The sequence below is a fragment of the Geotrypetes seraphini genome, chromosome 1, assembly GCF_902459505.1.
Source record: "Geotrypetes seraphini chromosome 1, aGeoSer1.1, whole genome shotgun sequence".
Lineage (NCBI taxonomy): Eukaryota > Metazoa > Chordata > Amphibia > Gymnophiona > Dermophiidae > Geotrypetes > Geotrypetes seraphini.
The window spans coordinates 4,379,089-4,393,325 of NC_047084.1; the positions used below are offsets into that span (position 1 = coordinate 4,379,089).

At 41.6% G+C, this 14,237-nt stretch overlaps 1 protein-coding gene across 3 annotated transcripts in view; it reads left to right on the forward strand.

The window, feature by feature from the left end:
- TTC37 (tetratricopeptide repeat domain 37) overlaps nt 1-9,249 on the forward strand; it is a 238,848-nt gene extending 229,599 nt beyond the window's left edge. For all 3 annotated transcript variants that reach the window (XM_033917115.1, XM_033917275.1, XM_033917201.1), the window contains exons 40-41: nt 1,280-1,403; nt 8,651-9,249. In XM_033917115.1, coding sequence (XP_033773006.1) covers nt 1,280-1,403; nt 8,651-8,728 — 202 coding nt within the window. In that variant the 3' untranslated portion in view covers nt 8,729-9,249. The remainder of the gene's footprint in view (nt 1-1,279; nt 1,404-8,650) is intronic.
- Nucleotides 9,250-14,237: the final 4,988 nt, after the last annotated feature.

The window sequence follows — 14,237 nt, forward strand, 5'->3', positions numbered from 1 at the left end:
GCCTGCCGTACTGCACAGTTAAAAGCATATAAGAATACTGATACAACTGTGTGGCAGAAAAAACTTCAAGTAGCAGTGTCAGAAACAGGGGCAAGAAATGCTGAACAAATGTATAAAGAAAGAAATGCTTCAACTGCAACCACATATAAATTTGAGACTTTGCAATACCAAAAGATTGTTGCAGTCATGAAAAATCAAGCAATTTTCCATTTAATAAAACATCATCCAATGTACGTATACCAGCCTGCATCCAATGTTTCCATAAGATCCTAGACTCGCCAATTTGAACCTTGGAGTTTAACCATAAGGATTGATAAGTGGATTTCTTTTTCTGGAATCTCTGTTAAATTGTTAATAAATTTAAGAACCAAATCTTTTGATACACCACTGGAACCATCCCTTTCCTCAAAGTGAGCTCCATTTATTAATACCCTCTGTTGTCTTCTTCTCAATTAGTTCCTAATCCGGTTCATAGACAACTCGGCGAAAGACAAAGGCGCGCGCCGAAGAAAATTACAGTTTTTAGGGGCTCTGACGGGGGGTTTTGTTGGGGAGCCCCCCCAGTTTACTTAATAGAGATCGTACCGGCGTTGTGGGGGATTTGGGGGATTGTAACCCTCTATGAACACACAAATGCCAAGCCATAGAACTATCAACAGTATTTCTTCAGAAGTGATTGTGTTGTTTGCATCATATTTGACACTTCTTTAGTACTTGTTTTTGGGTTGTAACCCTCCACATTTTACTGTAAACTTAACTTTTTCCCTAAAAACAGGAAAAAAGTGAAGTTTTCAGTAAAATGTGGGGGGTTACAACCCCCCTCACCCCCCACAACGCCTCCACAACGTGGCGCGATCTCTATTAAGTAAAGTGGGGGGGTTCCCCCCACGCCCCCCCGTCAGAGCCGTAAAAACAGTAATTTTCTGCGGCGCACGCCTCTGCGCTGCGCTCAATTGTCTGCGCGCGCCTTTGTCCCGGCGCGCTTTTGACCTGACACCCCTAATCCAGTCCAGGTTCTGTTATCTGTGTGAATCCATAAGAATACTAGTGTTCAAGAGCTATTGTGGATACTTAATTTAACTTTGCAGACCACAAAGAGAAAAATAATGGCAGCATATTCTCTCCACCCCACCCCCAAAATTCTAAAATGGTCTTTCATAATTTTAGTCTGTAGTTCAACACTGAAAAGGATAAGGTATGCAGTGTGTTGTTTCTTAGAAAAAAAAGTTTGTTTTTTGACTTGATATGTACTTAGTGGAATTTTGTTTTTGCATCCTAGGGAAACCCGTCGTATTTTGGAACGGGTAGTATATCAGCCTGGCTATCCTGAGACAATTACTTCAGTTGCACGGTGGTATCTTCTAAGACACTTACATGCAAAATATGACGATGAATTTATTGATGTAAGAGACATTTCTTGACTTTTTAAGCTTATTAAAGGTTGCATTTTATGCATCACAAATAAGCCATAAGCAACATAATTCAGACAAAATCATGATTTCAGAGGTTGTGGTAGTTCAAATTAAGCACTGTGGCAAGGATTCTCTAAACGACACTGGTAGGCACCCAAGCTCAGTAAAAACAAACAAACAAAAAAAAAAAACGCTGTTTAAATAATATTTTAACTTTCAAGGTGCCAACTGGTGCCTCAAAAATCAGTGCCTAAAATATCAGTCCTGGAATCACAACTCCATAAGCGCTCTAGGCTGCCTAACACTATTGTGGGAGGTGCGATTCACTTCAAAGTTAGGTGCCAGAAATGTAGGCCTGGAAAATCCTGGCCTACATTTTTGGCACCTATCTTTGCTGGAGGCACGATTCAGTAACCGGCGCTGTTGCATGATTGACACACAATCAGTGGGCGCTGACAGTGGCGCTGGTTAGAGAATCTGCGCCTATAAGGCTAATTTTATAACAGATTGCTTAGATTGGGAGGGCAAGTGAGAGCCTATGTGAGTACCTAAGTGTCTTTTTAAAATACTCAGCATGAATCAGCATCTATGATGCAATTTATTTTGTGTCCCACAGAGCCCTTTAGACTCCCATGAAGGTGTCTAAATTTCAGGGTTCGCAAATGTTAGATGTTGGACTTGTAAGGCTATCAGGGGCCACACTTGCATATACTGTATATTGTATGACTGTGTCTACATGTAGTATTTTTGGCAGGCAGCATGGCACCATGTATGTAAAATATTGCTTATTTAGGATCAATTGTATAAAATAGTAAAATTGCTGTAAGTTGGAACTTTCCAAGGCAACTTAGTGTTTTGCTTATAATTAATTCTAACTAGAAAAACAGTAAGATTTTAGATTTTGATATGTGATGGAACCTAGTCTACCTTACATGTAAAATGTGAAAAAGCTATGGTGAGGAAGAGGAGTCATCAGAGGGAATTTAATAAAACATGGGAACCTTTAGAGCAATGTCCTGTCCTGGAGGACCACCAGCCAGTCAGGTTTTCGGGATAGCCCTAATGAATATGCATGAGAGAGATTTGCATATAATGGAGGTGACAGTAATGCAAATCTTGTCCATGCATATTCATTAGGACTATCCTGAAAACCTGACTGGCTGGTGGTCCTCCAGGATAGGGTTTGGGAACTATTGTTTTAGAGAGATTTTCTCAGTGGAGGAATTTGTGACTTAGGACCTGTTGCTAAAGTAATTCTGCTTCTTGTTGGTTTTTGGATGTCCATATTGTTAAAGAATAATACTGCATGAACTTAAAAAAAAATTCCTAGAAAGGATAAGGGACAGTATTTTTTTTAAAAGTAATATTCATTACATTAGTGAGCAGCAGTGTCATACTAATAGCTTCAGTCAAGTATTCAATGGTATAATTGGTTACACTTGATGATGAATTTAAAATGAATAAAGAATAGAAGTGCTACTCAAATATACTTAAATGCTACTCAATATATTTAACTTTATTAAGACAATTTAATCTGTCTGGGTAACTTTGCCACTACTAGCTTAACGAGTATTGCTTCAAGCCCCCTATTCCAATCCAATAGTAAGTTAAATAGTAGTAAATTTCACAAGTAATTTCCCAATCTCTATCCCTCAAATCATGCTCAGCTCCTTAAAGTTTTCACCATGCCAGTAGGAGGAGGAGAGGCTGTAAACTTCTCCTATGTTGCTGAATAGTAAGTGGGGATAGATTGGACTTTTATCCGAGGACAAGCAGGCAGTATATTCTCACATGTGGGTGACGACATCTACAGAGTTCTGTATGGACAGTTAAAAAGTATACTGTCACTTTAAGTCATTCAAAGACCTCCTGTACCGCACATGCACTGGTGCCTTCCCGACCGTCGGCTTGCAGGAGTTCAAAACATAAAACTCACTTCTATACAGCAAATACCGCTAAGTTTTATGCGGTTCACAAAAGATTATGAGTACAAAAGATGAGAAGAAAGGTAAGGTATGCCTAATTTTCAAAGTATTTAGCAAAAAGATACGTTTTTAAGATACATCGAAATTGTAGATAAGAATCAGTCGGCATAATTAAGAAAATCAAATCCTTATCCCATAATGCCGCTTGAAAGGACAGCAGACATAAGAACATAAGAATTGCCGCTGCTGGGTCAGACCACGCAGCGGCCCCAAGGTCAAGACCAGTGCTCCAAATGAGTCCAGTCTCACCAGTTTAACATGAACTTGTCCAACTTTGTCTTGAAACCCTGGAGGATGTCTTTCCCTATAACAGACTCTGGAAGAGCGTTCCAGTTTTCTACCACTCTCCGGGAGAAGAAGAATTTCCTTACATTTGTACAGAATCTGTCCCCTTTCAACTTTAGAGAGTGTCCACTCGTTCTCCCTACCATGGAGAGGGTGAACAGTCTGTCAATCTCTACTAAGTCTATTCCCTTCAGTATTTTGAATGTTTCGATCATGTCCCCTCGCAGTCTCGTCTTCTCAAGGGAGAAGAGGCCCAGTTTATCTAATATCTCGCTGCACGGCAATTCCTCCAGCCCCTTAATCATTTTAGTCGCTCTTCTCTGGACCCTTTCGAGTTGTACCGTGTCCTTCTTCATGTACGACGACCAGTGCTGAACGCAGTACTCCAGGTGAGGGCGCACCATGGCCCGGTACAGCGGCATGATAACCTTCTCTGATCTGTTCGTGATCCCCTTCTTGATCATTCCTAGCATTCTGTTCGCCCTTTTCGCCACCGTAGCACATTGTGCAGATGGCTTCATGGACTTGTCGATCAGAACTCCCAAGTCCCTTTCCTGTTGAAATCTTTTAAATTTGCAGCCCTTGGCAGAATGAAAAGAAAATAGTGCATGTGATTTCCTTGATTGTTTGGAGTTATTGAATGTGATTCTAAGAGATATTCTGGAATTAAGCCTGCCAATATCTTAAAACAGAAACAACCAAATTTGAACTTAATCCGCGCTTCAATTGGTAGCTAATGTAATTGACGATAGGTGTAATATGATCATACGTCTTCAGATTATAAATCAAGCAAATTGCTGCATTCTGAATATTGCGCAGTCTCTGCAGATTTTGGGGGGCTCCAACAAGATGCACAAAGTTACAATATTCAAGTTGACTCAAGACCAGAGCTTGTACTAACAATCGAAATGAATTTATGTCAAAATAAGCTCTTATGGTTCTCAGTTTCCACAGTGTGTGGAAACCCTTACATACCATGGAGTCAACCTGATTTTTCATTGTGAGGTTCCGATCCAAAATTACACCATCAGTCCTTAGTTTTCCGCAGAGCTGAGAAGCTGTGTTTTTGGAGTTTCTCCAAGTACGTAAAACTTACTTTTCTTTAGTGTCCCTCCAGACGGGCACAGACAGATAGTTTACGCTCCTCTGCCAGCATGTGAAAACTAAGAACACACTGAATTCTAACAGTACAAGTGGGCTGTCAGTTCCTCATAGAATCAGTCTGTTCTCAGTCTCCAGCAGGTGGAATGGTAAGTCTGTGCTGTCTTATGTAGGCCTTTGGTTCAGAGCTAGACTGTTGGAAGGGATAGATAGTGACTTTTGCTGGCCTTTCTTGCCTGGACAGAGGTAGTCCCAAGAGGGTCCCCACTTGGGCAGCCAAGTCCCTCCCAACATTTCTCCCACCTCCCCTTCTTTTTATTTAGTGGTACCTCAGCTGTATGCCTCTGCCCCTAGTGCATTGACTACAGCTTTCTGGTCCATTTTTTCTTCACATTTTCTTCGGTTTTATTGTTTTCATCCATTAGTTAAAGATTTTTCATTTTTTCACTGATTTTATTTTTCAGGTCTTTAGACCCCATTAAGCTTGTTTTCAGGCTGGGAGCATCAAGCCTTTTTTGGGGTCTTGCCTACTCAACCTCCCTAGACCATTCGACCTTGCATCAGCTGTGTTCCCCTCGATGCACCCAGTGTCACAGGACCATTTTGGCTACAGAATGTGATATGCAGCCCATGCCTGCTAGCTGTGTCCCCGAAGCAATGCAAACAATCGAGTCTGACACATACACCACATCAGAGTTGAAACCATGTTTTGTTCAGTCTGAGGTTGTTCCTGTCCAAACCTCTAGAGGGAGTAGGAGCAAAGGACTGCCTGCATTCCACATTACACTTCTCCCTAGAGCTTTTCCCTTTAGTCACCAGGAAGGAAGTAGTAGAGCTGCTGGGGATACTTCTACACTTGAAGGTTTGGAGCGTGAGTGAACCTTTTTAAATAGGAAAGTAGAACAACTAGAGGAGAGGAATGCCAGACTCCAGAGACTGAGAGAACTCAAAGGGCTGAGAGTTCAGAATGGGCTGAAGGCACCGGAAGCCATGGAGCTGGAGGAGGCTTAGCCAGGAGGCCCAGCTCATGGAACTAGAGCTGGCCGTGAACTTGCCAAGTGAGGAGCAGCAGGAAATGGAGATGTGCTGTTCTATGAAGGCAAATGGGAATTAATGCTTTGCTTGCTAATCGATTACAAACTGTGTTTTTGTGGGAACTGAAAAGACTTTGGGCTAGATTCACTAAGCAAACCAATCGTGTACCGATCGGTTTGTGACCCCGACCCGATTCACTAACTTCGTGGCCGCTCCGATTTTGATCTGCACATGCAAATGAGGGTAAACGGCATGCAAAGTAGGAAGGGACGCGATTCACTAAACTTTTCCTGGAACACCAACTGGATTGGCTGATCCAAAAAGAAGCGACTAGTGGGGACCAGTCGCTCACGACCTTTCCTGCTCTCTGCCGACTCCTCCTGCCTTTTTCAGCCCCGACTGTCCTCTCCCTGCCCTGCTCTCTGCCCCAACTTGCCACCCTGCACCCTTAATCCCTGACTCACCGCCCAGCGCCTGAATCCCCAACTCGCCACCTCAACTCTCCTGCCCTTCCCCCGCAGTGTGAGCCCGTGGTTTTAACCCATGGTTTGTGGGTTAAAACCATGGGCTCGCGAAGTAGTAAAAAAACAGAAAAAAAAAAATCAGTTCACAGCTTCGTAAGCATGTGCAGACCATCTATAGATGGTCTGCGCAAGCTTCAGGATCGCTCACTAATAATCCGTGTGGTCAGTGGGGGGTGTTCCTCTGATCACCCCCATTTGCATGCTGGCCTTTAGTGAATTTGTCGGCCTGCCTGCAATGGCCCACGGATCAGACACGGAAAGGAAGCTTAGTGAATCTAGGCCTTTCTTTTGCTGGCTGGTAATCCTAGCCAAGGACTTCCTGCATAAACCTATGTGGAAAATACAGTGAAAGTTTTTCTGACTTTTTGTTTTCCTTTTTTGTTGAGTGGGGGCTGGGCTAGCAAAAGCCCCAGAGGAAAATCAATGTAGTATTGTTCTTGATATTCCTAAAGAGGCAAGGTGAGAGAGAAGAATAGAGTGGCTAACCAGGTCGAAAACTGCAGAGAGGTCAAGAGATGAGAAGTACAGCTTTACCATGGTCAATTGCTGAGAGGCAACAATAGTTTCAGTGGAATGAAATTTGCGGAAACCTGATTGTGAAGGGTGCAAGAAGTTAGAGGATTCTATGTGCTCTGAGTTGATTAAACACAAAACATTCTAAAAGTTTAGAAATCTGATGATAACTAGAAAGCATGATTTATCAAGGGACTGACACTATTACTTCAGGATTGACACTATTACTGTTTTCCAATCAGTGGGAATAGAACCAGAGATAAGGCTTTTTGTAATCATATCTCTTTCTAAGGGTGATAAACCATGTTCAGAGAGGAGAAGTCATTGAGAAGTAGTTTTATTGACTGCTGCCAATTTTTTTTTTTTTTTTTCAAAGATCGTAAAAAATGGTAGAGAGCATTCTGAACGGGAGGAGATTAGTAATAATGGACTGTCAGTGGCGTAGATAGTGAATCAGAAACTAGAGGTGGAGGAGATTGGTGGGAGAGAAGATCTAAGATCGGATATTTTACTCACGAAGTGGTCTGCCAATGCTTGTGCTGAAATTGGGATGAAATCATTGGTGTTAGGTTTCAGGCACGATAAATATGAAACTGAGAACAGCTGTCTTGACTAGGTTACCATAGAACTGGATTGAGGGCATGCACTAAATAGGGTCTATTTCAGCAAAGCCTTTGATACTTTTCTCTTAGGAGGTTCATAAAAAAAACTGGCTTGTGAATGAAACCTGCGATGGTAAACTAGTTCAGAAATTGGTTGACCAATAGGTTGGGGAGGGTGGTGGAAATTAGAATTCACTCAGAGTGAAGAAAGATGGATAGTGGATTGCCTCAGGGATTGGTACTGGGGCCAGTTCTATTCAGCATATGCCAGCTTCCCTTCATCCTTGTTGATTTTGCCAGGCTTATGGTAGTTGTCAATAACCCTCTTCTTAGAGGCATAATGGCAGCTAGGGAGTCTCACATGTGAGAATATATTGCCTGTCCTCAGATAAAGCATAGTTACTCACCTGTAGCAGGTGTTATCTGAGGACAACGGGCAGATATTTTCACAACCCTCTGTGGATGCTACTTGCTGTCCTCGAATAACACCTGCTACAGGTGAATAGCTATGCTGTACTGCCCCTTAACACTGATTTATGCACTGAACTGTTCCTCTGTTTGGTCCTTCACTCGAGCTAACAATGAATGGACAAATCCACATTCAGACTTTAGTTCATTCAGAAGACAATTTTTCAGTGAAAATCTTACTTTGAATTGCATTGTTTAGGTCAGGTGTAGGCAGTTCCGGTCCTCGAGAGCCGGAGCCAGGTCAGGTTTTCAAGATCTCCACCATGAATATGTATGAGATAGATTTGCATGCACTGCCTCCTTGAGATGTAAGTCTATCTCATGCATATTTATTGTGGATATCCTGAAAACCTGACCTGGCTCTGGCTCTCGAGGACCGCAATTGCCTACCCCTGGTTTAGGTGAAATATGAAAAATGCACAAGTACTGTATGTGAAGACATTCATACGGCAGTATATAATTTTTTTTCATATGTACTTTTTGAGATTTGTACTAACTTGCTGAAAAAGACCTAAATTTAACTTTGAGATAATTTTAACCCTTAAAAAATTGTGCTGATATCTTGTAAATTAGTTGTCAGTCAGTCAGCAGTTCACATTATATTTCATGTTTGCTGGTAGGGTGGGTTATGTTAACACTTTCATGACATTGGTTTGGCATTGCTTTAGAAAAATTTGGGTAATAGTTTATTTTCTAACTTGTCTTTTGTTGTTACTGTTCTACAGGTTCTTGTAGCAAATGCAAAAGCTCATGGAGATATCAGGATTCTAGAACTTCACTCAAAATTATCAGCAGCGTCATAGTATAAATTCTTTGCAGTGAACATATGAAAAGCAGCAAAAAAAAACAAAACAAAAACTTGTGTCCTACGAGAAATCCACAAAGATCTCTCTATAACTGTGGTGCTTTCAAAACCTGTTTATTTTTTTGTATTTGATTTTTAGATCATTAAAACAATGTCCAAACAATGTTTGAGATACATATTCATTCAAAAGAAATGTTTAAGCTTCCATGTTCCAAAAGTTATGACGTCTTATAAATAAGTAATTCAAAACCAATTTTTTTCTCCCAACTATGCAGAAAAGTATGATGTTTTTTAAAAGAACTTGGAGCAGGTATTTGAACATATATGTTTACGGGCCTCTTTACAGATCTGCAGTAACACTAACACATGCTTATTGCAGCAAAAAGTGGTACACCTTAGGGCAGTGGTCTCAAACTGGCGGCCCACCAGGTACTATTTTGAGGCCCTTGGTATATTTATCATAATCACAAAAGTAAAATAAAACAGTCTCTTTAGCTATAAATTACAATATTATTATTAAGACTTAGCCAAAAGGAAAGATTTATAAACTATAAAGAGTTTTACCTCATGCAAAATTGTCATTTCTTTAATAAGACATTATCTATTTTTTCTGAGGCCCTCCAAGTACCTACAAATCCAAAATGTGGCCCTGCAAAGAGTTTGAGACCTCTGCCATAGGGCCATGGTATTTTTTTTCTTGTGCGCGTGCTATCCATGCTCTAAAAAATAACATTTATTTTTTGGTGCAGGGGCATATCTAGGAGTCAGAGGGTGGGCATGTTCTGTGTTAATCAGCGCAGCTAACCAGTTAGCAAAGGTTTAGCACAAAAGTCCCTGCCAACCGCAAAATAGATGGTGTTAGAGGTTCAGTGGTAAAAATGGCCTTAATGTGCAAGCAGTAGCCCGCATAAGATGCACTAAGGCCACTTTTTACCACTGTTTGGTGAAAGTTCCTCTTAAAATTGTCAAGTTAACCTTCAGGCAATGTGCAAAATCTCACAAGTATATCTCTGTGCAGCCTACATGCTGCATTGTTTGGTGATGTACACCAGCACTTTGTTTACTTTGAGAAACTAAATCTTTATTTATGATAATTCCATCATGAAATATCAGAGTAAGATTAAATAGTTTCTTGTTTACTTATTTATACATATTTTTTCTAGTGTACAGATAATGTAAGTATTAAACATGGTGAGCCAGGACCAGTTTTACTGGTCAGATGGCCTTTTCACTCCCATGCTATACAGTAAATGAAGTTACCTGATTAAACTTATTGTTAATTTCCCAGTGAATATTTGCTTCCTTAGCAAACAATCCCAACTAATGAAGTAATACTAGACTAGGATGGTAGAACAAACTAACCCCCTCTTTTATCAAGTTAGAGGTTTCTAGTTTGGGTCAGTGAGATAAATATTCTGACCCTCATAGGAATTCTATGAGCGTTGGAGTATTTACCGCGATGGCTCGTCCTAAAAACCTCTAGTGCAGCTTAATAAAAGGGGCCTTAAGCATGTAATCAGTGTAAAGATAGACCTTGAACTGGTAGAAACATCATACATGGTTCCTTAATGCTTTCCCAAATTTACAGATGTTTTGCCAGTATAAACCTGGATGCTTCTTTTTTTGGTAAATCAGTTATTGAATGATGCAAGTGGATCACAGTTTGAGGATCAGTGTGTAATGTAATTCACCACTCCTGCCTTCATGAAATAAAAATGAGCAATGCTTCTGAGCTAGTCTTGGTGCTTTTTATTAAACAAAATAATCAGGTTCGGTTTGAATTTCAGTAATTTGTATATTTTCTAAGTGACTTTTAAATAGACTGATGATGCTAGGGATTGTTTATTTTGGTATGCAAATATTTTCATAAAAGGCAACATGGAAGGATTACTGTGTGTATTTTTCTTTTCTGCATCTGTTTTTCTTGGTGACGGGTCAAAAATGTACGAGTACAAAGGCGCACCGACAACTGAGCGTAGGGCTTCATCACGCCAAAGAAAACCCGTATTTTAAAGGGCTCTGATGGGATGGGTGGGGGGAAACCCCCCACTCTACTTAATAGGGATCGCGCTGCCTCACGCTGCCATGTGGGGGGGTGTAGGGGGTGTAACCTCCCACATTATACTGAAAACTTAACTTTTTTCCAAAAAAATAGGGAAAAAGTTAAGTTTCCAGTATAATGAGGGGGGTTACAACCCCCCCAAACCCCCCCACAATGCCAGCGTGATCTCTATTAAGTAAAGTGGGGTGGTTCCCCACCAACACCCCCTGTCGGAGCCCTTTAAAATACATTTTTTCTTCGGCGCTATGAAGTCCTGCGCTCAGTTGTCCACACTTGGTTGTCGGCGCGCCTTTGTCCTCGCGCGCTTTAGACTATGAACCGTTTTTCTTTCTTACTTAATTTTCAATGGAAGCCTTTTTGTTGTTCATTTCAGCAGACTTGCCTGAAATATTAGAAATATTTAGGGTCTTTTTTTAAATGAACTTTTCCTTATTCTCTGATGATAAACAGGTTATACACTACTGGGCAGGGCTCTGGGTTTCTGGCCCAGAAATATCTAAGAAAAAGGACCATTTAAACTAAATAATTAATTTATGGAGCATGTATGGTTGGGCAGACTAGATGGACCACTCGGGTCTTTATCTGCCATCATTTACTATGTTACTATGTTTAGACTCTTCTTAACTATCTTATTTCCCTGTCCTGGCACCTATGTTCCCTCTAAGCCAGGGATCTCAAAGTCCCTCCTTGAGGGCCACAATCCAGTCAGGTTTTCAGGATTTCTCCAATGAATATGCATTGAAAGCAGTGCATAGAAACATAGAAGATGATTGCAGATAAGGGCCATAGCCCATCAGGTCTGCCCACTCTACTGACCCACCCCAAGTCTACTATCCTAGGGATCCCACTCCTGGTGACAGGTTCCCTTGGCTTAACCCTCTAAGGGATCCCACATGGGCATTCCATTTGCTCTTAAATTCTTGCACGCTGTTTGCCTCGATCACCTGCACCGGGAACTCGTTCCAAGGATCAACCACTCTCTCAGTGAAGAAATATTTCCTGGTGTCGCCATGAAATTTCCCGCCCTTGAGTTTGAGCGTATGCCCTCTTGTGGCTGAGGGTCCTTTGAGAAAGAGAATCTCTTCTTCCATCTCGATACGGCCGGTAATATACTTAAACGTCTCGATCATGTCTCCTCTCTCCCTACGTTCCTCAAGTGAGTACAGCCGCAAATTTTTCAGCCTTTCCTCGTACAATAGATCCTTGAGCCCCGAGACCATCCTGGTGGCCATCCGTTGCACCGACTCTACTCTTAGCATATCTTTTCAGTAGTGTGGCCTCCAGAATTGCACACAGTATTCCAAATGAGGTCTCACCATGGTTCTGTATAATGGCATTATGACTTCAGGCTTCCGTCTGACGAAACTCCTGCGGATGCAACCTAACAACTGTCTTGCCATAGATGAAGCCTTCTCCACATGATCAGCAGTTTTCATGTCTGCGCTGATGATCACTCCCAAGCAGTGCTCCCTCTAAGCGGGCGGGTGTTGTGAGCAAACTTTTTTAACTGTGAGCTAAAAATATCGGGCGCCAGCAAGTTATGAGCCAACTCGCCAATGAATATGCATGAGATCTATTAGCATACAATGAAAGCAGTGCATGCAAATAGACCTCATGTATATTCATTGGGGAAATCCTGAAAATCCGACTGGACTGCGGCCCTCGAGGACCGACATTGGACACCCCTGCATTAGGTGAAACGCGTTATAGAAGAGCACAGGCGACGGCTATTTTGGTCGTTGGTCCACATTTGTGGAACGCTTTGCCAGGATGCTTAAGATTATGCAAAGGGAAAATATTATTTAAGAAGCAATTGAAAACCTTTTTATGTGCTAAAGCTTTTTGTTAGCTTAGGGCTCCTTTTACAAAGATGCGCTAGCGTTTTTAGCGCACGCACGGGATTAGCGTGCATTAGCCAAAAAAAATACCGCCTGCTTAAAAGGAGGCGGTAGCGGCTAGCGCGTGTGGCATTTTAGCGCGCTAAAACCACTTAGCAGCACACCTTTGTAAAAGGAGCCCTTAGTGTAATACTGTATTTTATGGCTCACAGAGGAGGAGCTTTTTTGAGTGTTGTTCTAGTTTTAGGGACTATAATGTGGAAGCATTATGCTAGTTTTAGCTATAGGATGCCTATATTATGATATGTTTGAGTATGTCCTGAATATGTATATTTTCTACTGTAACCTGCTTAGGTGTTAAGCGGGGAAGAAATTTTTAAAATAAATAAATACAACAGAAACATGATGGTACTGTAGGGGCCCACAAGAATTCCATATAAGTCTCCTAAGCCCCAACAATCATTACATCTCTCACAATACCCAAGACATCATTCACACACATCTGAGCTCAGGAATCAACCCAATATCTTTTTCTCCCAATATTCTTTTCCAGAAGCAAAAACACACGTTCCATACGCACAGAAAAAGGGAATATCGTATATGAAAAATACACGAGTGAGCCAGATTGTATAAGGCCAATATTTGTGTTACAACTGCAGTATAACCACACATTACAGAAAAAGAGGGTGAAAGACACTTGTACTAGTACAGTAAAAAGTAAGGATTTATTTCCTCTAGCATTCCAAAAGTTTTTCTAGCTATTATTCCTAATTCACAGTATACTATAGCACACACTAGCAAAGAGAGATAAGAACCAGAATAATCTGATACATAGCAGAAGGCAGGAAAACGACAAAATACAGGCCAAAAATTACATGGGCTTATACAATGGAAGACCGAAGCAAAAAGCTCTTCTGACCTTAGAGATGGAACTTTACTGTACTAAAGTCAGGCCTTCACTCCCTGGTACTCCGGCTTCCCTCTCCTGCCTCCCCAGCTGCCCTCTCCTGCTTTCCCTTCGCGGTCGGAAAATACCGTGCGCTGTGACGAGAAACTTGTGCGCTGCGTTGTAATATTTTGTGCGCCAGCGCACGCCAGCGCAGCTTAGCGGGAACACTGCTTCCCAAGTGTCGTTCTGTTGAAGTTCTAGCTAAGGTCTCACCATTCAAGGTGTAAGTTCTGCACGGATTTCTGCTGCCGAGATGCATGATCTTGCAGTTCTTAGCATTGAAGCTCAGCTGCCAGGTCAAGGACCAAAGCTCCAACAAATGTAGGTCCTGTGTCATACTATCGGGTGAATTGCCATCTCTCACTATATTGCATAGTTTGGCGTCATCAGCGAATAACGTTATCTTACCTTGAAGCCCCTGAGTTAGGTCCCCTATGAATATGTTGAAAAGGAGCGGGCCCAAGACTGAGCCCTGCGGCACATAGATCTCATGCATATTCATTGGGGAAATCCTGAAAACCCGACTGGATTGCGGCCCTCAAGGAGGGACTTTGAGACTCCTGCTAAGCGGAGCGTGTGAGCAATTGCTCATACATTTTATACTCACAAAAAATATTGACCCAACCTGACTTTCAAACAAAATTAAGCTATAAAATTA